Below are 21,994 nucleotides of genomic sequence, written 5' to 3'. Positions count from 1 at the left end.
TATGTCCGCGGATTATCTTTCTTTATCATCATCTGCCCCTACTTGTCTTTACCCTGCTATTTCGTTTATTAATGTTAGACAACCAAAGGTTAAAATATCTAAATAAAGAAAACACAATTACTAAGATCAAAGTTGATAACCAAAAGTTAAATATCAAAGCAAAGAAAAACAAAATTACTAAGATCAAAGTTAACCAAAAATTAAATATCAAAACAAAGAAAAACACAATTACTAAGATCACTTATTTCTTTTTAAGGCTTCAGGAGTGACAATACTTTTGCTTGTTGATTACAGTAATTATACACAATTATTTTATTATATAAATGTTATTTTATTAAGAAAGATAAACAATTATTTATAATCATATAATATGTATTCGTTGTGATAGTTATATTTATCGTTCTATAGGGAAATTGAATTATTTAAATTTAATTGAATTATTTAAATTTCAGATTGCTGCTTCATTACGATAAAGTAACGCTTCAATTAATTGGATAAATAACTGTCCGAAACACTCTGCCATTGGGGATGAAAATGAATTCCATTTCTAGCACATATCAATCCAGTAATCCGAGGGTAGCATATAACGACTACATAAAACAACAATTTACACACTCCTCGCACTGGACCAATACTTTTAAGACTTAATAACAGAAACAAGAGCCCAATGAATTGATATGATCGGACAAAAATGATAATGGTACAATTTCATGAGACTTGCAATTCCATTCACAACCAACTCAACCTTCCACCATCAGTTGCTAATGAAACCATCAGTTCGACCACACATGAACTAAACCATACATATTCCCTGTGTAAATCTCATTGCGCTCTTCGTCGTAAAAGAGAGCGGTGTTATCTTCCAATGCTTCTGCCACTGTTCTTCTAATCCTGGATGAACTGCCGTTCATTTCGACCTGCAACCACCACTAGCATTGCAGCAGCTACATTGCTTTTCCACTGGGAAACTGTTCCTTGCTCTTATTTTAGCAAGACACTTCCCAGTCAATATATTACTGATGTTAATGGACCCTGCCAAGCCAGAAACGAGAAGTAAGACCTGGTGAGAGACAGTTATCTTAAAGAGGAATGAAGTTTCAACATTACGGAAATAAAATAAGATACAGGAAAAAAAGAAATATAACTTATTACTCTACTTCATGGCCGAACTAAGCATTTAAACCTGGTCATACTGTTGTATTTAACGGAAAATACAAAGTTCAACGAATGAAAAACAAACCATTTCCTTCAGGCAATGGATCGTCAGAATCAGCTTTGCAGTAAGAGATGATAAGATCCTGATCACTTGTGATATATATATTATTAGTATTGCAGTCGGGATGCCACAGAAGGTGATCCTCAAATGAAGTTACAAGTTCTCTACGGAAGTTCCAGACAGCCACTGTCCGGTTTCTAAATGTTAGGAATAATTGATTCTCATACAGAAATATAAATGTTGATGGAGTCATAAATTCATTTTTGCCAACTTCAGTTAGCTCAGAATTGCGAATCTGAACGATAACTTGTTAGATTTTTTTTATAGCTTTAATAATTGAATAAGATTGCAATATATTGACAAAGATACTTACATCAATAATTTGGAGGTTCTCATTTTCCTGCTTCACAAGAAGCTTTTCATTGAACTGTTCAATGAAATCCACCTTCTTATTCCGGAGAAGAAGATGGTTAAAAGATTTGAGAACAGTACCATCCTCAATTGAGAGAATCTTGAGAGGAACATGGCCACCAAATTTAGTGAAAATCAATAACATAATCCCCGGACTGTCAAGAAAGATATGATGAAACAAACTCAATTGTTAAACAGTGACTCCAAGTAAACAAGCTACCATTTGATTGTTAATTAGTACATTTGCTTCCATGAGAAAGATGAAAACTTGTCTGGACTAAACGATACTTGTATATTATCACAATACAATACTGTAATTCTTCTGGATGATAAAACAGAAAGTTTTACAATCAGTGTTTTGTTTTAATCTCATTTGGTATCAATTTTTGCTATCTATCATTTGATTTCACTTTTTAGGAAGTAGAAAGCAAGTTGTACAAGGAACAACTAAAAGGAATCCAAACTATCAAATATTGATAGAAATAGAACAACAAAAAAAATCAGCATTGAATGAATTTTTATTTTTGCAGCAAGAATTACCATCTTGAAAAGGAGTATTACCTTATCTTAATCTCTTGAACATTTTTATCCGATATGGTGTATAACATCGTATAATTTTTTAGGTCAAATACCTTGTATATACTGAGTAAAAGAAAAAAGAACATCGCCAGACTCATGGATAGCACGAAGGTACATTCCTATGGCTGAGTACACTTACCTATACTGTTCAGAATATGTGAGTACCCTCCCATTTACATCATCGAACTCTACAAAACCAGGCCACTTCAGTGACTCAGATTCAAAAAGTGCAAAACCAGCATCAGGTTGACCTCTCCTTATGTATCTGCCCATAAAACTGAATTGTTTCAGAAAGAAAAGAAAGAAAATTGCAAATTAAAATGTAAGGATGCGGTATTTCATCCTCTTTATTTGATTTTTTTTCACTATTTTCTCTTTTAGGCTCTAGTTTGGATAAGCTAGGGTTCTAAAGAGGTTGTAAAAACTTAACATACTCGATCCTTGTGCTTCTGCAGTGCTTCTGCATTTCAAGGAGCTGAAATTGTCAGAAGCGTAAACTGAGACTGTGACAAGTGAGTCATTATTTTTATTATAAAACAAGCTTCGTTTAACTTCATCGGCAGTGTCATTTAGAAAGCATATTCTTTGATTAGTCTCTGCACCCAATAAACAATATAATATCAAGATTCCTATTCTAAATTTTGATACAAACAGAAATAGAAATGCCCATCCAAATAATCTTATAAGTGTGAAAACAAGGTTCCTACCTCGACTAAATGTTGCACATACACCAGACTGGGCAAGAGCAAAAATAATATCTTGTGCAGCAACGATCTCTATAATCTTTGATCTCTTCCTCAGACACGGTAATACCATCAAGCAATGTCCTTTTGGATCATGAGTATCATATTCCTCCTGCATATTACACAACATATCACCAAATATAATAAGCAAGCTCAATAAGAACAGTAATACGTAGAGGCTAAACAGGTAACATATCACCCATTGACGTTCAAAACTAAGGTTTTAGCTGATAGACTTCCAAGTAAATGAGAAGAAAGAGATGTCCTTCTGTATCTCCTACTCGATTAATATATTACTATTCATCAAAAGGCAAACTGATTTAAATAGCAGCAATATAACATGTTTACCGGAATACCAGCAAATGCAAATAAAGCATCTAAATTTCAAAATCAGCCAAGGTATTCTCCTACATTTCTTACTCATTTCTCAAATAAAGCTTTATTAGCTATCATTCACGGAACTTTTCATTTAACGTCAGGAAGACACAAAAGTCCCACCGTTTCAAATGTTTTTCTTTTATAGTTAACAACATTAAAGATTTCAACCCAAAAAAAAAGGGGGGAAAAAAAGCAAAGTTTGAACAACAACGGTAGTACATGAGGCTTGCACCAGTACCTCGTAAAGATGAAATTGAAAATTGTAGGCGCTCCAGCCATTTCAGTTGTTTATTATAAACCAAAGCAAAACTTGGAGTAGAAACTATTAAACGGATAATATGTATCAAATCAATTTTAACATTAAAGATGCAGAGCTAAGAGTTCCGATGTTCTACAAATTCGCAACTAGGGCTAAAATGTTCAAATTTCTATCGCAATTTCGAAAAAGAAAAGGAAAAGGACGAGGCGTTAAACTAAGGTTTGGGCGAGTAAGATACCTCAACTAAATCTGTATATCATAATAAAGAAGAATTCTCGATCAATTTGAACAACAAACAATCAGAGGAAATGGAGAAAAAAAGAATAAAAACTTAAAAATGCAGAAGGAAATTAGCGCAATGATAAAAAAGAATTAAAAGTTAGGGCAAGTAAGTGAAAAACAGAACCTGCAATCGGATGTTACGGAAGCGCTCCTGGGTGTCGCTGATGGAGAAAGCACGGTGTGGCTTAGAGCAGATTTCTCTTCGTTGAAGTTTCTTGACACTGTTAACGAAGGCATCGGCTCTCCCTCTTTTCTTGGATGCGAGTATTCTCCGTCCACTGCAAGGCCTTGGGCTGACCGCAATCCGCCGCCCACCATCCATATCTTTAGCTCCTAAAACAAAGCCCTAGTCCGCTGGATTTCGGCTCCCACCCAATTCTAGGGCTGCGACTATCTAACTAAAACAGTCCCTCATCCAGCAGTAACAGAAGATTTGATTTTCTTTAAAGAAAGGAAAAGGGACATTACTGGTAACAAGTAATAAGAAGCCTTCTACGCTTTTCTTGGCTTAGACTTGAGACTTTGTATTGTCGGTGACTCAGATTCCAGTGAGCATGCTTCGCCGACCGATCTACTTCCCAATTTTTGAAATTTAAACAAATACTAATATTTTATATCCCTCAGTCTCAGTGTATCTGTTTCTAAATTTCTTCTTCTTTTTCATCGACTTATAAAAAGTAAAAAAAATTAACTTGAGTGAATCGAAATGATTGTTTAAATTATTTAAGTATATAAGATAAAGTATTTGGTATTTTAAAAATTAGAAATAAATTGAGTTTTACAACTTAATATTCATATAATTTAAAAAAAATTGCACGACATTGAATTGAAAGGGAAAATTTTTAATTTAATAGAAAAATATTATCGAATAAATCATCAAACATTGATAAAAACAAGGGTAAATTTCGTATTCAGTATACAAACTATCAATTTAATTCGTTTTAGTATTTAAATTTTTATTTTTTTAAATTATATCTAAAGTTTAATTTTTGTTTAATTTTAATACACCGTTGTTAAAAACTTTAGTTTTTGTTTCATTTTAGTATTCATTCAAAATTTAACGTTAAGTTTTAAAAAAATAAAAAAAATTATGTACTAAAACGAATCAAAACTTACAGGTACCAAACACATTAAATAAAAATTTAGCAGCAACCATCCAATCCAACTGTCGACGACCCTATTCATCGTCGAAAAATCACGTTTTTCAATATATATTATCGCCGGAGAGCTATATCAAGAGCAAATTGGTCTTTCTCTTCACTAAACATTGTTCAATTCGTCGTTGTCACGCAGCTGACCGTCGATTATCATTACCATTATCGTTTGTATCGTACCCCCGATCGTTTTCCTCATCTTTAATACGCGTAGACCGTCGCCCATAACAGCCAAATCGACCACAATTGCCGGTGCTCGTTTGTCCCCAATCTCGTGTGAAAGTCTGTCGCTATTTAACTCTCCGACAGGACTTACAAACGGGTTTTACAAACCTCTATGAAAATGCTAGAATCTTTGTGTGGCTCAAGTCGACTGAACTTTACCCCAATCAATGATGCTTCAGGTATCCGACTATCACCAGTTTTCTGAGTTAATAATGGCCTTCAAAACTATAGTATGGCCCTTTGATCAGATATATTCTACGGTATGTCATGTGAGAATGTGTAAATGTCGCTACAGGTAAAGAGTTTATTTCAACTTTATGTTGGATTATCATTCTAAGTTTGCACTTCTTCCATTTGATATCGTTAATTAAATTGCAAATTTTAGGACTGCTCCAAACCATTTTTAGTTTTTTTTTTTTTCTCCCTGGAGTTCTTCGTTGTAAATATTATGTTGACATTGTCAGGAAAAAAAATCCTTGGTTTTATTTATCTTTAATGCAGGGGTACTTGAGGGTACCATAAGATGCAGTTGAATAATTTGATGGTTGTTATTAGGATGAATATATAAATTTATATATTAAGTGTTTTAATTCTAAACAAATAAAAGTTTCGAAAATAATTATAACTTTTAATAAAAAAAAATATAAGTTAATTATATTTCTATTAAAATTTAAACTAAATAATAAAAAAGATTAATCGTGGATAGGTTATTATTTTTTATATTTATTTAATATTCACAATTTAATTAATAGTGTATCACATTAATGGTATGTTTCGGTATGCGATGTGCGCTTTAGAATTCTTCCTAAAATATAAATATCTTCAAGATTTTAAGATCATTTAATATAATTTACTCTCAATTTTATTACACTTAAAATTAGATATTAATATTTATGTGTCACTTACAAAATATTATACTTGAGTATCCTGTTATATATATTATATACAATAATATTTTATATTTATTTAATATATTTTTATAAAATAAATATAAACTAATCTAAAATGCAAATAGTTTAACGCTAAGAAAACCTAACATTGTAGTTAGTGCGGTGGTGAAGTTTTGGAACTTTGTAGAGACGTACGTATAAATCGAGCGACTTCATTGGTAAATTAATTGTTATTTTTTCTTGAGGTCTCGAGTTTGAGCACTAGAAATACTAGGGATATGGACATTAAATATCAAATGTTTGTAGGAATTGATGGATGTCTTTTAAAAAATTTAAAATTATTATAAATTGTAGATATTCTTTTATTGAAAATATGTTTTTATCTATCTAAAATTTAATCTAAAATCTTGTGTTTGTCCCTAATATTAGATTGATCAATTCATTTTTTTCTATTTTCACCGTATTGACATAAGGGTAATTTAATTCATGGAATATAAGATTATCTTTAGGAATAAAATTACCGAAATGTTACATTACTTAACCTATTACTAAGAATGTTATATTACTTCGATTGGTTTATTTGACAGAAATGTAAGAATATATTGTTTGGTTGAGAGAATATAAGATTACTAGAATGTATAGTTTACTAGATTATTCCGATGATATATTTTTAATAAATGTAATATTTAATATTAAAATAAAAATATTTATATAAACAATTATTTGAACTATATTTTGATATAACAATTTATGACAAAATATTTTTGGACTTGAATTGAATTTATTCTTCAAAGTTCTCAAAGTTTTTAAAAATAATTCAAGGTCCATTTAACTTGGAATTGAGCACAAAATATTTTTCTAGACAAGCAGTACAAATATTGTTCTTACAGTATCGATACCTCATGAACAATACCGATATCGTTCATATAGTACTGATGCCAAAGGTAAGGGAAGTATCGATACTCACTAGGTAGTATCAATACTACCAACTTTGCTCAAATTCCATAATGCAAAAATGGTACCGATACCCAAAGGGGTACCGATACTACTTTACATAGGCTTAGTATCGATACCGTCAGGCCCAACGACTAGTTTCATTTAAAAATATAAAGGAAGTACCGATTCTCCCTATAGGAGTACTGATACCTACTGTTCTGGGTAGTTTTGTTTTGTAGAGAAAAATATCCCCAATGGCTCTAAACTACTCCCAACGGCTAAAGACGACCACAACTTCATTCTAACTTATAAATACAAGTTCAAGACACTTGAAGAAGGGTTAGAACACATATCCAAACAATAAAAAACAAGAGAATAGTTTTTCATTCCTTTTTTAGTTTCTCTTGTAAATATTTTGTTCTTGTGAACTTTAATTCTTTGTAAACACCTACCTTAGAGAGGTTTTCTTGTTTACATTTCTTTTTCTTTGTGCAAAGGGGATTGGTTATAGTTTAGCCAATTAAAAAACTAGGGAGTGTAAAAGTTATCTCTTGATCATGTAAAAAGAAAGAATAAATTAGTGAATTTGTTGAAAAATCATTGGTGATGAGCTAAGGTAGTGGAGGTAGACTTAGTTGAGAAGTCAAACCACTATAAATCGTTGTGTATATTTCTCTATCTTTTATTTTCCTTACTCCCTAAACAAGTTTTTGCCAATTCACCCCCTTGTGCATTTTTCGGTTGATCAAATTGAGCTTCGAAAATCCCAACAATTTGTATCAGAGCTTAACTCTTTAGAAGGTTTAACCACCTTGAGATGTTCCTTGAAGAAGCTCTACCGATTCCCAAATCAATCGAGAAGATGACTTCTACCTCCGGCTCGTTCTATATGGAAGGCTCCCAACCGATCAACAAGCCTCCACAGTTCAATAGAGCAAACTACTGTCATTGGAAGAAAGTAATGAAGTTATTTATTCAATCCAATGATCTTGATGCATGGGAGATGCTCGAGAATGGATACTCTTCTCCAACGAAGAAGACGAAGAAGTGGAGTGACCAAGAACGGAAGAAAGCTCAACAAAATATCAAGGCCATGCACATGATATTTTGTGCATTTGGTCCTGATATCTATGAAGAACTTTCTTCTTGTTCGAATGCCAATGAGCTTTGGAATAAGCTCGAGGAAATCTATAAAGACAAGAAAGAAGATCTAACAAAGGTGGTGTCTTTAATGGCTCATAAAGAGCCCAAGGTATCTACTAACTCACGTGAATCAGATTCTTATTCTTTTAATGAGTTACAAGATGCATACGATGAATTATTTTTGGAGTTTGAGACCATGAACTCTAAATACAAGAAATTGATTTCTAAATTTAAGGTTGAAATAATTTTCTTTTGAAAGCTAAAATGAATTTTGAAAACCAAAATGAAATTTTGAAAAAGAATTTAGAGCTTTCAAAAATGAAAATTGAAAGTTTTGAAAAAGAAAATTTTGATTTAAAAGTTAAGCTTGAATGCTTAACAAAAGAAAAAGAAATCATTTTAAATAATTCATCTAGTTTAATAATGACGAAATGCTCATATTATCATTACCATGGTCACAAGGAACATACTTGTCCTTTAAAGAAAGGAAAATGTTTTATAATTAGACAAATATGGATTCCTAATGGAACAAGGGCATTGAAATTAATGTTTAAAGATCTTAAGCAATTTGGATACCAAAATCTACTTAAATGTCTCTTGCAGGTGTGTGGGAGAAATGGTGATGAAAGTGAAGATATTCAAATGCTCTAGCCACACTTGAAAAGGAATGGGTAACCTCTAAGCTTAAAGTTTTTGTTTTTGATTAATTGGTTGCTCATTTAGGTTTATACATGCATGAGTTTTGAACTTAAATGATTTTGTGTTGATTTTCTAGCTCATGTATGTTAAAAGGAAGTTATGATGAACACTTTAAAGATTTAATGATTTTTCATAATTTTTGTTCATCATAATGAATTTTGGTCAAAATTGGTTTTAAATGCAAATGATATCTCTCTAACAATTGATATCAATTTTCAAAATGTTTTGATTTTAATTTTGTTTTAATTTTTAACCTAAATTTAAATGTTTATGCATATGATTAAAATGTAAATGATATATCTCTAATAATTGATATCAAAATTTTCAAATGCATAACATTTTTTTGAAAGCTTTATGCATATGCACTTAATTTCAACAATTGGTATCGCATAAAGTATTTTAGACTTGGATATATTGAATTTCATGTTCTACTAACATGATTGTTATTCTTTGTTGAAATTCAATTTTGTTTAAGTGTCAAGTTTTTAAAGTCAAATTTTGTTTGGAATGCTATTTTTGAGGAGGAGCTTTTGATTTTTCAAATGATTTTATGATAAAATTTAACACTTACTCTCCAAAGTTATTTTAGAACTCTAAAGTTGAATTATTTTTGATATAACAAAAAGGAGGAGAAGTATGGATTTGAAAAATTCAATTTCTCAATGAAAAAGGGGGAGCTGAACATTTTCCAACAATTGACATCTTTTTCATTAAATATTTTATTAAGGAGGAGTTTTGCCAAAAACAATTTTTCAAATGTTTTGTTATATCAAAAAGGGGGAGATTGTTGAACTATATTTTGATATAATAATTTATGGCAAAATGTTTTTGGACTTGAATTGAATTTATTCTTCAAAGTTCTCAAAGTTTTCAAAAATAATTCAAAGTCCATTTAACTTGGACTTGAGCACAAAATGTTTTTTTGGACAAGCAGTACCGATACTGTTCTTACAGTACCGATATTGTTCATTTGGTACTAATACCAAAGGTAAGGGAAGTATCGATACTCACTAGGTAATATCGATACTACCAACTTTGCTCAAATTCTATAATGCAGAAATGGTACAGATACCCAAAGGGGTACCGATTCTACTTTACATAGTAGTATAAATACCATATGCTTAGTATCGATATCGTCAGACTCAACAGCTAGTTTCATTTAAAAAATAAAGGAAGTACTGATACTCCCCATAGGAGTACCGATACCTTCTGTTCTGGGCAATTTTTTTTGCAGAGAAAAACATCCTCAACGGCTCTAAACTACTCCCAACGACTAGAAACGGCCACAACTTCATTCCAACATATAAATACAAGTTCAAGACACTTGAAGAAGGGTTAGAACACTTATCCAAGCAATCAAACACGATAGAAGAGTTTTTCATTCCTATTTTACTTTCTCTTGTATATATTTTGTTCTTGTGAGCTTTAATTCTTTGTAAACACCTACCTTATAGAGGTTTTCTTGTTTACATTTCTTTTCCTTTGTGTAAAGGGGATTGGTTCTAGTTTAGCCAAGTTAAAAACTAGGGAGTGTAAAGGTTATCTCTTGATCCTGTAAAAAGAAAGAACAAATTAGTGAATTTGTTGGAAAATCCTTGGTGAGGAGCTAAGGTAGTGTAGGTAGACTTAGTTGAGAAGTCGAACCATTATAAATCGTTGTCTCTATTTCTCTTCCTTTTATTCTCCTTACTCCCTAAACAAGTTTTTGCCAATTCACCTTATTGTGCATTTTTCGGTTGATCAAATTAAGCTTAAAAAATCCCAACACAATTATAGAAAATTATTATTTCATTATTTCTAATTTATATATTTTTTTATAAAATTATATGAAATAGAATTTATATATTTTTATAAAATTTAAAAATAAATGAGTTAGAATAAAAGATAGGGTAAAGTACACAAATGATCCCTCGACTATAGGATGTTGTTTTATTAAGTTCTTTGACTATTAAAAGTTACAAAATGGTCATCCAACTATAGAGTGTTGCTTTATTGAGTCCATCAACTATCAAAAGTTACAAAATGGTGATCCGACTATTTATTATGTTCCAAACCCATCATTTTTCGTTAAAATTTGATATTGTTATGAGCTAGACGTTAACTTGATTACTGTGACATGATAAAATCTGATCTTGGAATCTCACTACTATCATATTTCACTCATCATGTTAACATCCAACTTAGAAAACCGCCAATTTTTAATGGAAAATGATAAGTTTAGAACATAATGAATAACCGGGAGACCATTTTGTAACTTTTGATAGTCGAGGGACTTAACAAAACAACACTCTATAGTCGGAGGACCATTTTATAACTTTTAATAATCAAGGGAATTAATAAAGTAGTACCTTATAATTGGGGGACCATTTGTGTACTTTACCCTAAAAGATATATATCATATATATTCATTTTTAATACATAATAAAAAGGGAAATGAGTTTCTTCTCAATAATAATGCTTCCAAATGGTGATCAAGTGTAAATATGAGACTGTTGAGACCATGCTATATTTTTCATCAATACAATATAACTTACTTATGAAGTCATAAAGATTAATTACGAGAGAATAGAAAGAAAATAAATAATTTATTACAAAGTTTAAAAAAATAAAAGAAATGATAGTTTTGAAATTATCCATTTATTTTAGAAGTAATCTTGTCTAAAACCATAGGAATTATTAAATACTTAAGATGGAGGAAAGAATAGGATTCCCAAGAATCCAAACAAAAAAAATACCAAGAAAAAAAGTTAGATCAGTAATGCTCAATGATCTCTTTAAAAAGAATTCTTTTGAATCAAATATGGATATGTGATTCCAAAAAAAGTTATTATAATTAGTAATAAGTTTTTTCCTTGATCCAAACACCCCTAAGGGCTCCTAAAGGGATGTTTGGATCAAACGGGTGTTTGGATCAAGGAAAAGATTATTACGAAGGGGAATAATCTCATTTGAATAATCTTTTTCGGAATCATATACCCAAGTTTGGTTGAGATGCATTCCAACCAAGGGGTAAAAAAGTATTGCCAACATTGTTTCCCCCACCCCCTTACATTCCTAGGATCTCATTCCCTGCAAATCTTAGGTATTTAACAATTCTCATCGAATTGGATAGAAATATCTTTAAAATAAAAGAAATATTTCAAAACTGCCATCTCTTTTATGATAAATCCCTATTTTTACGTTTCACTTTCTCCTCTTTCATCCATTGCTTAGAAAAAAATTAAATTTCTTCTCTGGTGTTCTTATTCTGGTAAGTTTTCTCCTCATATCTTTCTCTTTCTTTTTCAATTAATAAAACTAGCATTACTGTGTTTATTTTATGCAAGTCATTTGGGCCCTTGTTTAGTAAATCTTGAGTTGGCATCTTCTGAGTTCATATTTAAGAATTACCACAATATTTTTGCTCAATATTAATATATTAATGTTATTAGGTATTGACTGCTTTCTTTAATAATTTCTGCTTATGAGTGATATTTTAATCTTTTTTTTGAGAAGTAACTCTTCTTTATTACAAGGAAGTTATAGCTAAAGTTGCTACTGGGATGTTAAAGGTAGTGGTTTTAGTCTTAGTTAAATTCTTGTTTCTTGAGAAGCTAACTGATTAATATTATGTTTCATCGCTGACAAACTAAGCAGGTTACTTTTATTTAGGTTACTAACTGTTCAAACAAACTTTTACTTGTTATTAGGTAAGTGTAAACATAAATTAGTTTATTATTCATCATTTTTTTATTGTTAATTGTTACATATGTTGTTAGATATATATTTGTTGCTTGACTAAACCAAATGTATGATACATAATTGTTCTTGTTTATTATTATTATTTTCTAATATTAAAATGTTTTGTTTATAAAAACAGTTATGGCTAGTTTACCAATACAAAAGAAGATGTGTATCGTCACAATTCTCATTTTATAATGGTAGATGATGGAAATTATGTTTCAAATACTAATGCTTGTTGTTATTTTGCTTATCCTTAGAAAATATAAAAAACCTAAAATAAGATATGCACAAGAAAAACTTCATAGACATAATATTAGGGCACTCAAGTTACATAAAATTGTATTTTAAAATAATAGACAAAACATTGATAATATCCGAATGGATAGGAGGACTTTTTTGAAATTGTGTCACTTATTACAAAGTCAATGTGAGTTAAAAGATAGTCGACATATGTCTATAGAAGAAATGATTGTTACTTCTCTTCATATTATATCCCATCATATGAAGAATAAAGTTATAAAATGTCAAACAGTCAAAACTGGTGAAACAATTAGTAGAGTTTTTCATGCAATGTTAGCCTCAGTTTTAAGACTACATTAAACTCTTTTTAGAAAATCATAACGAATACAAGAGAATTCAACATATGATAAATAGAAATGGTTTAAGGTATTATTTTCTTAATACATTTAATTTAATCAATAAAATTTAATGCATAAATAGATATTAATAATGTAATTTAAATCTATTTTATGAATCTAAGGATGTTTAGGTGCTTTAGATGGAAAATATATTAAGGTCAATGTTGTTTCAATCGAAAAACCTATATACAGAAAAAATGAAATTGCAACAAATGTACTTGGTGTTTGCACACCAGACATGCAATTTATTTATGTCTTACCTGGGTGGGAAGGTTCTGCAGCTAATGGTTGAGTCCTGAGAGATGCCATTAGTAAAAAAATGGTTTAAATGTTTCACAAGGTGATGATTAAGTAATCAATATATAAAAAGGTAATTTTTTTTTATCAATTTTGTATATTAATATATTCTAAAATTAAAATACATATATAGGGTGTTACTACCTATGTGATGTTGGATACACAAATGGAGAATGATTTTTTGCACTGTATAGAGGTCAAAGATACCACTTGAATGATTAGAGACAAGGACACCAACCTACTACCCCTCAAAAATATTTCAACATGAAACACTCTCAAGCAGGAAACTGCATTGAGAGATGTTTCGACATATTGAAAGCAAGATGGACGATTTTAAGGGGAAAACGATTTTATCCAATAAAAATACAATGTTGAATAATTTATGCTTATTGTCTTTTTCATAATTTTATTAGATCTGATATGCCAATTAACCCCGTTGAATCTGACTATGTTGAAGATATTAGTCAAATTGAAGAGGTTAATGAGATATAAATGATAAGGCATTGTGAGCCAAGCACTGCTTGGATTGAGTGGAGAGACAAATTAACACAAGATATGTTTGCTAGTTGGTTAGCCTCACGGAATTTAGGATAATTTTTGTTTTACATTATGTATGAAGAGTCAGCTTCTATTTTATCCAATATTAATAGTTAATTTCATGTATTTTATGTGTTTATATATTATGTTATTAACTTCATTAAACTTTATGTATTTATTTAAAAAAATTAAATTATCATCGTTATTGATATACATCACATATGATGTTATTAACCATAATTAATTTATTGTATTTTCTTATTTTTAAGTTCATTTATGATTGTTATAGACATTAATGGTATGTTTTATGTTGTGTTACATATTTTTTTGTATATATCTTTTTAGATTGCTTGGAAGGGTAACATGTCAACCTCAATATTGAATCTCAAAGTGGGAAAAACGAAAAACTGAAAGGATTATGTCTGTAGTTACTAAAAGGATATGGAATAAACAAGAGGATGTTTCACTTGTTGAATGCTTACACATATTGGTAGAAGACCCACACTAGAAAGCTGACAATAGGACTTTTAGAGCAAGTTATTTATCTTATCTTGAGAAAATGTTAGATACCAAACTTCTTACATCAGAAATTAGAGCCAATTCACATATTGAATCTAGAGTGAAATTATTGAAAAGACAATACAATGCTTTATCATAAATGCTTAACATTGGAAGTCGATTTGATTGGAATGATGAAGAAAAATGTTTGACTGCACCAAAATATGTTTTTGATGACTAGGTTAGAGTAAGTATTTTAACTAAATTTATCTTCTTTATATGATCTTTATAATCTACATATATATTTATAAAATTATTTAACATTAATATTTTATTTTTATCATGTATAGTTATCCAACTGCTACTGGATTGAGGAATAAAAAGTTTTCATTTTTAATGAGTTTATTCCAATATTTGGGGAAAAATAGCAATATGAACAACATATGAGACAACAACTGATGAAGTGGAAGATCTTGATGTAGAAGACAACACATTAATAAATAGATGAATATGTTGAACAAGAGAGTGGAAAAGATTCTGAATCAAGAAAGGACATTGATGCTTCAACTTGCCAAACATTTGATGTTGTTGTCCTTACCCCTGCAATGAAAAAAACAACTAGCAAGAAAAGGTCTCGAAGTGATTATGGGTTATCTAATCTTATAAAGGAGATAAGAAAATTTGGTGCTATATACCGAGAAACTGTTTAAGAAATTAAGGACATTACTGCTTTATTAAAAAAGAGACAAAAGGAAATGATCGAAGAATGTCAATTTTCATATAAATCATGAAAATTAAAGGTCTTTCCAATGATGAAATGCTTACTATAAGAGAATATATTATCGAAGATGCACATAAGGTAGATTTCTTCTTTTCTTTACCAAATGAATTTAAAGATGATTATGTGATTAAGGAACTAGTTGAATGTCATTCTTATCGACCATCTTTTGACTTCGATTCTTTTAAAGCTATGTAGATCTACTTGAACTTGGCTTTAGAATATGTTGCCAACTCTTTTGTTTAGCTTTACTAAGTATATGTCATTGTATTAGGGCAAATATTGATTTTGATAACTTTTTGTGTACATAAGATAACCAACATATATGTTTAAGTTTAAAATGTCATGTCCATTATCTTTTGTAAATCAAGATATAGTTGTTGATTTTGATGGTTGATGTGTTATCTTTTGTGTATATGGTTGATTTTTTTTTTTACCAAAAATCAAAAGACAAAAGTAATTTATGGTTGCAACCTATTTTATGGTTACCATTTTAAGTTGCAACCTATATTATGGTTGCACCACATTTTAGGTTACAACACTCTTTCAAATTGCACCATATTTTAAGTTGCAACTCCTTTTTATGTTGCAACCATTTTTTAAGGGGATGGGTTCCTCACGTAGTTATTTATGCAGAAATTTTATTAAAATTATATAAGCAATTTTATTAAAAAATAAATGTAGTAAAAATATATATTAAATTATTTCTATATAAATTTTATTAAAAATATATAAAATAGAAATAATAAAAAGTATATTTTTTATGAGATTTCATTTGTTGAAAAAAAAAATTATCTCAAGGGTAATTTGGTTAAACATATATTTTCTTATCTTATATTCATTCATCCAAACACTATAATATAGTATTTCAATCAAATAAACTAAACAAGATAATACAAGATTCTCAGTAATATTTTAAGTCATGTAATATTTCGGTAATCTTATTTTCAATAATAATCTTATATTTCGTGATTCAAACCTCTCCTAAATGTCATTGATAATGGTTTAACAATCGAGTGGTGGAATTGTGACCTAGCTAAACAAATAATTCAAATGTCATATAACTGAATATTATCCAAATCTCCGCACAAGTGGACTGAAAGCCGAAGTGGGGGGTTTTTGGAAGAGGAGAAAATTAGAAAAAACAATTAAACAAACACGGTTTTGCAAAACATCATCATAAGGTTCAGTAGCCAGTCATTCCCAACCATCTTCCTCGTCACTCGTCACTCCAGGTAAGCAGAAACTTTACCTTCTCAGAATTGGACCCCAACAGCGGTGCAGCGACAATCAAAGTCAAAGCCACCAGCTTCAACTAAGCCATTTGCCTTAAGATACTGGGTCAGTACCACCTTTCATTCCAGGCCCTGATTATTCTCTCACTGTCGATGCCCTGGGCCTCGCTGTCCCCAAGTTCGAGGTGGATGATCGCATCTAATCCTTCGCTTCCGTAGGCTCCTACGCGGCCTCCATCGTCCAAGACCATCCCTGACTCATCATGGTCAGCATAAGTCAATAATACCGTATACCTACTCGAGTAGAAAAAGAGACGAATGCTTAACTAGTTAGTGTTTCTGGTTCGATAGAATTGGGGTGGAGAAAGGGTGTGATATGGTGGCAGCTGCTGCACTCCGGACCCAAACGCCTTTGGGACCTCAACTTTCCCACTTCTTAGGCAGGTCCCCTTTTTTGTTGCTTTCCATTCTATCTATGTTTCATTGCAACCGCTAATAGTTGTGGTATTGTAAAGGAGATAAGCAGTTACTGTTACATATATGTATTGCTGGTTCTTGGTGCCGCAGGAGGCGTTCTCATTTCTGCCGTTCAAATTGGCCGGTTTTCCGGTGCAATAGTCACTGCTTTTTCCAGGTACTTCCAACAACTACTATCTCTTAGCTGCCATTGTTGTTCATTGAAATTGATATAGTTGTGGTAAATTATTGGCGAAGACTAAGCCGCCCATACTCTTTTAATTTGTTCTTATTCCAGTTGTATTTTATATCTATATGCATAGATTAAGAGTAAGGTCGTCCGACACTACACAAGAGATGGTGGGTGCTGCTATTTCTAGCATCACTTCTTCACAGATAACGATGATAAAGGGCGGTGGTGGTGGTGCTGCTGCTGCTTTTCCATCCAAATCCATGGAATTGCGGTGGATACGCAGAAACAGTAGAAGAAAGATCCCTAACCCAAACCCAAGTTCAAGGGAGTTTGGCAGCTTAAATTCAACACCACCGCCATTGATGATGCCAATTTACATATCAGCGGACCCATCCCACATTAATCTTCAAGAGCTTAGTGAACTGTACACTAGTTGCAACCACTCCTGCCACCGGTTCCCTAAGGTGGACTCAAACACCGGCATAGTTGAAGAAGCCTTGGACTTGAACAAGCTCCGGATTGCTCTCTCCCACAGTTGTGTGATTGTTTCAGTCTTCTGCAAACCTCAGCATGTCAAGGTGACTAACATCACCAAGCAAATCCAAAACCAAGAGCAACAGAAGCAAATGAAAAGGGGTTTTGTTGGAGATTTGATGGAGAGTGTGGCGCCCATAAACCCTTCAAATGGCCAGCTTATTGGCTTTGGCCGTGCTGTTTCTGATCTAGGATTGACTGCATCCATCTACGATGTCATGGTACTTATCTTCTTATCCTTCAGTAATTATGGGGTTGAATTAGCATCCAAACATCCTTTAATAACCAACCTGTTTAGGCATTTTTTCCCTATATAGAAGAATGCAATGGTTATACAAATGAACAATTTTAAATGGATAACTTAGCAGTTAGTCAGTCCCTGGAGAAAAGATGCTTCCTCTTCATTGTTCCTTATACCGTCCCTCTCTAGCTTTGCTCTCTCCCACGTACACACCCTTTAAAAAATGTTTATATAAACATATATTTGGTGCATTGCTTGAATATTCAATGTCAGACAACCTTACTTTTGGATATCAATATCAAGTTTTCAACTCTTCGTTTGTATACTTCTTAAGGTAAAGGGCCAAGTTCTCGACTGTAATAAGGCTTTTGGATTATATAACCCTCAGTTTTTTTATCAGTGTGATTTCTTCAGACACCTCTAATTCTAATTTGCTACTTGACAACCGTTCATATTCTTATCAGTGTGGTTTAGTGCATTCCAGGTCGCTCCTCCTTTACAGGGCATGGGAATTGGGACGATAATAGTTAAAAGGGCTGTAAGGTTTGTTTCTACTAATTTTGAATTTTTGAACAGGATTAAGTAGTTGTATATCAAATCTTCCCTACACATGCATGCATGCTCTATGTAGGCATGCAACTGTAATCTTGTCTTCCTTTAAACGATAGCCAGTGCATGCATCCATATTCAGCTCTAGAAATGGTATCATGTCACCTGTTTGCCTGCTTCAGAATCATGGTTGTTACTTGTTATAGTTGAATAGCATGAAAATTCTATAAGGATTTCAAGTTTAGCTGTCAAATTCAAAATAAATGCCCCAGGAACTGCACAATGGAGAATTGGAGATTACATTATCTTGTTATATCCTTATTCTTAGCCTGCAGTTTTTGAAATGTAATTACTGGAGTTATATGTAGGAGTTTAACATTTCTGTCCCTTATTTTGCTTCTAGGATACTCACAACTAGAGGCATTTATGACATAGCCGCTCTTTGTTCCACCAAGGAAAGGTAATTCTCGTCATTATGCTAAATTTTCTTAACCTACGTGTTCTCATTTAGTATATGTTTCATATACCCTGGTTTTATTGGTTTTACCACTAGGCAGCCTTTCTTTTCTTGCTTTGAAACATGTGGCAACCGTCATTCTAGCAAAGGCCAGCCAAGTATATTACAATTAACCTACAGCTTATGGGGAATTATTTTCTCCTGAATTTGCTGCAGCTTACCGGCTGCATTTTATGTTATCTGGCTCAGTAGCTCTCTTCTGCCACCTTCACTCCAGCCCTATAAACCAGAACGAATTAAAATATAATAGGGCTTAAAATTTGAATAGATAGGTGCTTCATTCTTTTGTTGAACGAACATCACTGTATGGATTTTTTGCAAACAAATTATGTGTAAACCTGAGAGAATCAAGGGAAAGGTCGAGTCATTGATAAATGATTTGTGTTGATTCTTCTTCAAAAGCATGTTGTTTATAAGCTTATTTCAGGTTCTTCTTCAAAGCATGTGGATTCAGAGATGACATCTTAGGCTCTACTACGATGATGTATGGTAGGACGGTTTCAAATACTTGTTTTGAAGGTAATGAGCTGGTTACGGCAGCTGGTCGAAAACTTTTGTTAGCTCCACCACTTCGAGTGCCACCGTTTCCATCTTCCAAGACTACCAAACATCAAGGTTGAACCACATGGTTGCCTTATGAATACAATTCTCTCTCATTGATGAAGCATATGGAATTAGAAGGGAGTTTGGGGGTGGGGGCATTTTATTTTTCCCGTTTGTTTGTGCATTCAAGATTCGGTTTCTCTTTCGTCTCAGAAAATAAAATCCCCTTTTATTTTCTTGTAAGTATTGAATTTGATGTTCAATGTTGCAGTATATGCATATGAATTTAGGTTTTTGCAATGAAATTCACTGCAGTTTGTTCCCTGTTGCAAAAGGTAAATAAATGAATGGAAAGAGAGAGAGAAAAATTTTGACGTAAGTTCTGAGTTAAGCATTACAGAATTTTTTTTCAATATGTAACATGAATGGATTTTGATTTTGATAGAGCTGGCTGTCGTTGGCATTCTCATGTGGATTAGTTTTGAAATAGACAGTGGGCAACTGGAAAACCACAACAAAGGATGCCACTATAAGAGGTCTGGGTGCCTTCCGGTAAGTGTTTCCAAGCCAACATCTTCTGAACTGCAAATGCATGGACTAAAAATTTGGAGGGCAGCGAAGACAAATTCTATTCCATTGTTGGCATATAATTTTGAATGTGATTTAAGTTTGTCCTTTTCATTACACCGTATTTTTAATATTTATTAACTTAAATTTTAAGAGTATTAACTGAAAAAATAAATAGTTTGAACTTTATTACCAGACATGTAACATCCTAATCTCGACCCGTATAATTTTTAAGCATTCAAGACACAAGTGTAAAGAACATAAATAATAAATATATCATGAATGAAAATGTGTGTATAAAATGTGGAGCTTCACGGATAATAAAAGTGTATCAAAATAATTTCATTTACAGAATTATTGACCGCAAAAACATATAAGATCCTATAAATACATAGCTCATAGAGTATTGCCGTACTCTGCAATGACTAGGGTGTCGGAATCCTTCTCCAATGAAGCTCCTCAAGGCACGATCTAATCTACTCACTTGCGAATGAAAACATCTAAACGTTGAGCTTTACAAACTCAATAGCATGTTTCTACTCTATTATAATTTATGTACATTATAAATATAAGCATGATATGGGAGTATACATATATAAAGGGCATGAGTAAGATGGTAAGAATCATACTATCAACCATATAACAATGTTCACATGATATGTAACATCCCAAATTAGGGGTTAGTAGTTTCGGGTTTAACTGAGAGGTAACTATACTATGTGAAATTATAAATTAAGTTGTTGGGTTTGATTGGGTTGGCTTTGGGGCCCTATTAGTCATAAAAGGGGATTTTTAAATATAAGATAAAATGCGAAGGAGTAAAAGTGCAATTAGACCATTGAAGATTTTCGAAGTTGGTTTTAGGGTTTTTATTGGTGTTTTGGACGTGGGTTCTCATCCCATCTCTTCTTCTATTCTTCTTCATCTTCATTTCTCTTCTCATTCTCTCCTCTAAGTCTCCATAGCTTCAAGAGTTGGTAAGAACATCTTTCTCTACTCCTTTTGACCTCTAATCTGTTTCAAACTCATCCTATAACCCTTGGTATGCTAAGGATCTTATCTTCCTTTTTGGTTTGAGGAAAAATGGTGGAAAATCAACCAAAGTAAAAAACGACGCCGCTTGATTGAAAAATGAGCTTTATTTCGAGTATCTAAATTCAAGGTAGTGTATTTCAAATCCTTTGGAGTATTAAGGTTTCATAGATCTATGGTTTTTGCTAAGATTTAGTGATTTGAGCATTTTAGGATTTATCTTTGATTTCTCAACCAAAACATGTTTTAGGCGTTAATAATATGTTTAAATTATGCCTTAAGACCCTGAATAACTTACTAAAGCTTTTGAATAAGTTTAGAACCAACTCATATCGTTTGGGGTGATTCTTGAGTGATTCCTGAGCTCAAGCAAGTTATTCCCAGAAAATGGATCGATCCCTTGACCAAAAGGATCGATCCCTCGACCAAAAGGATCGATCCCAAAGTTTCTATCTAGCAAAGGATCGATCCATTTTCAAAAGGATTGATCCCTCGGGAGAAAGGATCGATCCCTTGAGAGAAATGATTGATCCCTTTTCAAAAGGATTGATCCCTCGAAAGAAAAGATTGATCCCTTCTCTGTTTTGCTCGATGAAAAAGGATGAATTTGCATTCATTAAAGGTCCTAAGTGTTGTTGAATGTTCTTTTGACCCGTTTAAGGTCCGTAAGATCTAAGGATGATATGTAATAATAAGACTTAGTCCGTGAGGGACATAAATGACCAAACATACCTAAAAACA

The 21,994-nt window shown here is 32.0% G+C and overlaps 1 protein-coding gene and 1 pseudogene across 1 annotated transcript; one reads left to right on the top strand and one right to left on the bottom strand.

The window, feature by feature from the left end:
• Positions 1–678: 678 nt before the first annotated feature.
• LOC120118479 lies at positions 679–4,461 on the bottom strand (annotated as a pseudogene).
• Positions 4,462–7,935: 3,474 nt separating this feature from the next.
• On the top strand, positions 7,936–19,885 carry LOC120118859. Its single transcript, XM_039138803.1, has 7 exons — positions 7,936–8,125; positions 8,210–8,325; positions 17,062–17,255; positions 17,401–18,025; positions 18,530–18,588; positions 18,998–19,054; positions 19,539–19,885. The coding sequence occupies exons 1-7, from the start codon at positions 7,936–7,938 to the stop codon at positions 19,729–19,731; spliced, it is 1,434 nt and encodes a 477-aa protein (XP_038994734.1). The 3' UTR covers positions 19,732–19,885.
• The last annotated feature ends 2,109 nt before the right edge of the window (positions 19,886–21,994 follow it).

The sequence above is a fragment of the Hibiscus syriacus genome, unplaced genomic scaffold (genome assembly GCF_006381635.1).
Source record: "Hibiscus syriacus cultivar Baekdansim isolate YM2019G1 unplaced genomic scaffold, ASM638163v2 tig00110328_pilon, whole genome shotgun sequence".
NCBI classification, from domain to species: Eukaryota; Viridiplantae; Streptophyta; class Magnoliopsida; order Malvales; family Malvaceae; genus Hibiscus; species Hibiscus syriacus.
The sequence above is the reverse complement of the archived record's forward strand: the minus strand, read 5'-3'. Positions and strand labels throughout refer to the sequence as shown.

What these genes read in the sequence shown, in the direction of transcription:
- LOC120118859 (XM_039138803.1), top strand. Translation starts at nt 7,936, where the DNA reads ATGACTTCTACCTCCGGCTCGTTCTATATGGAAGGCTCCCAACCGATC. An exon ending in GAAGAAGACGAAGAAGTGGA is followed by an intron (nt 8,126 to 8,209) that starts GTGACCAAGAAC and finishes ATATCTATGAAG; the next exon opens with AACTTTCTTCTTGTTCGAAT. An exon ending in CTTTGTTCCACCAAGGAAAG is followed by an intron (nt 19,055 to 19,538) that starts GTAATTCTCGTC and finishes AGCTTATTTCAG; the next exon opens with GTTCTTCTTCAAAGCATGTG.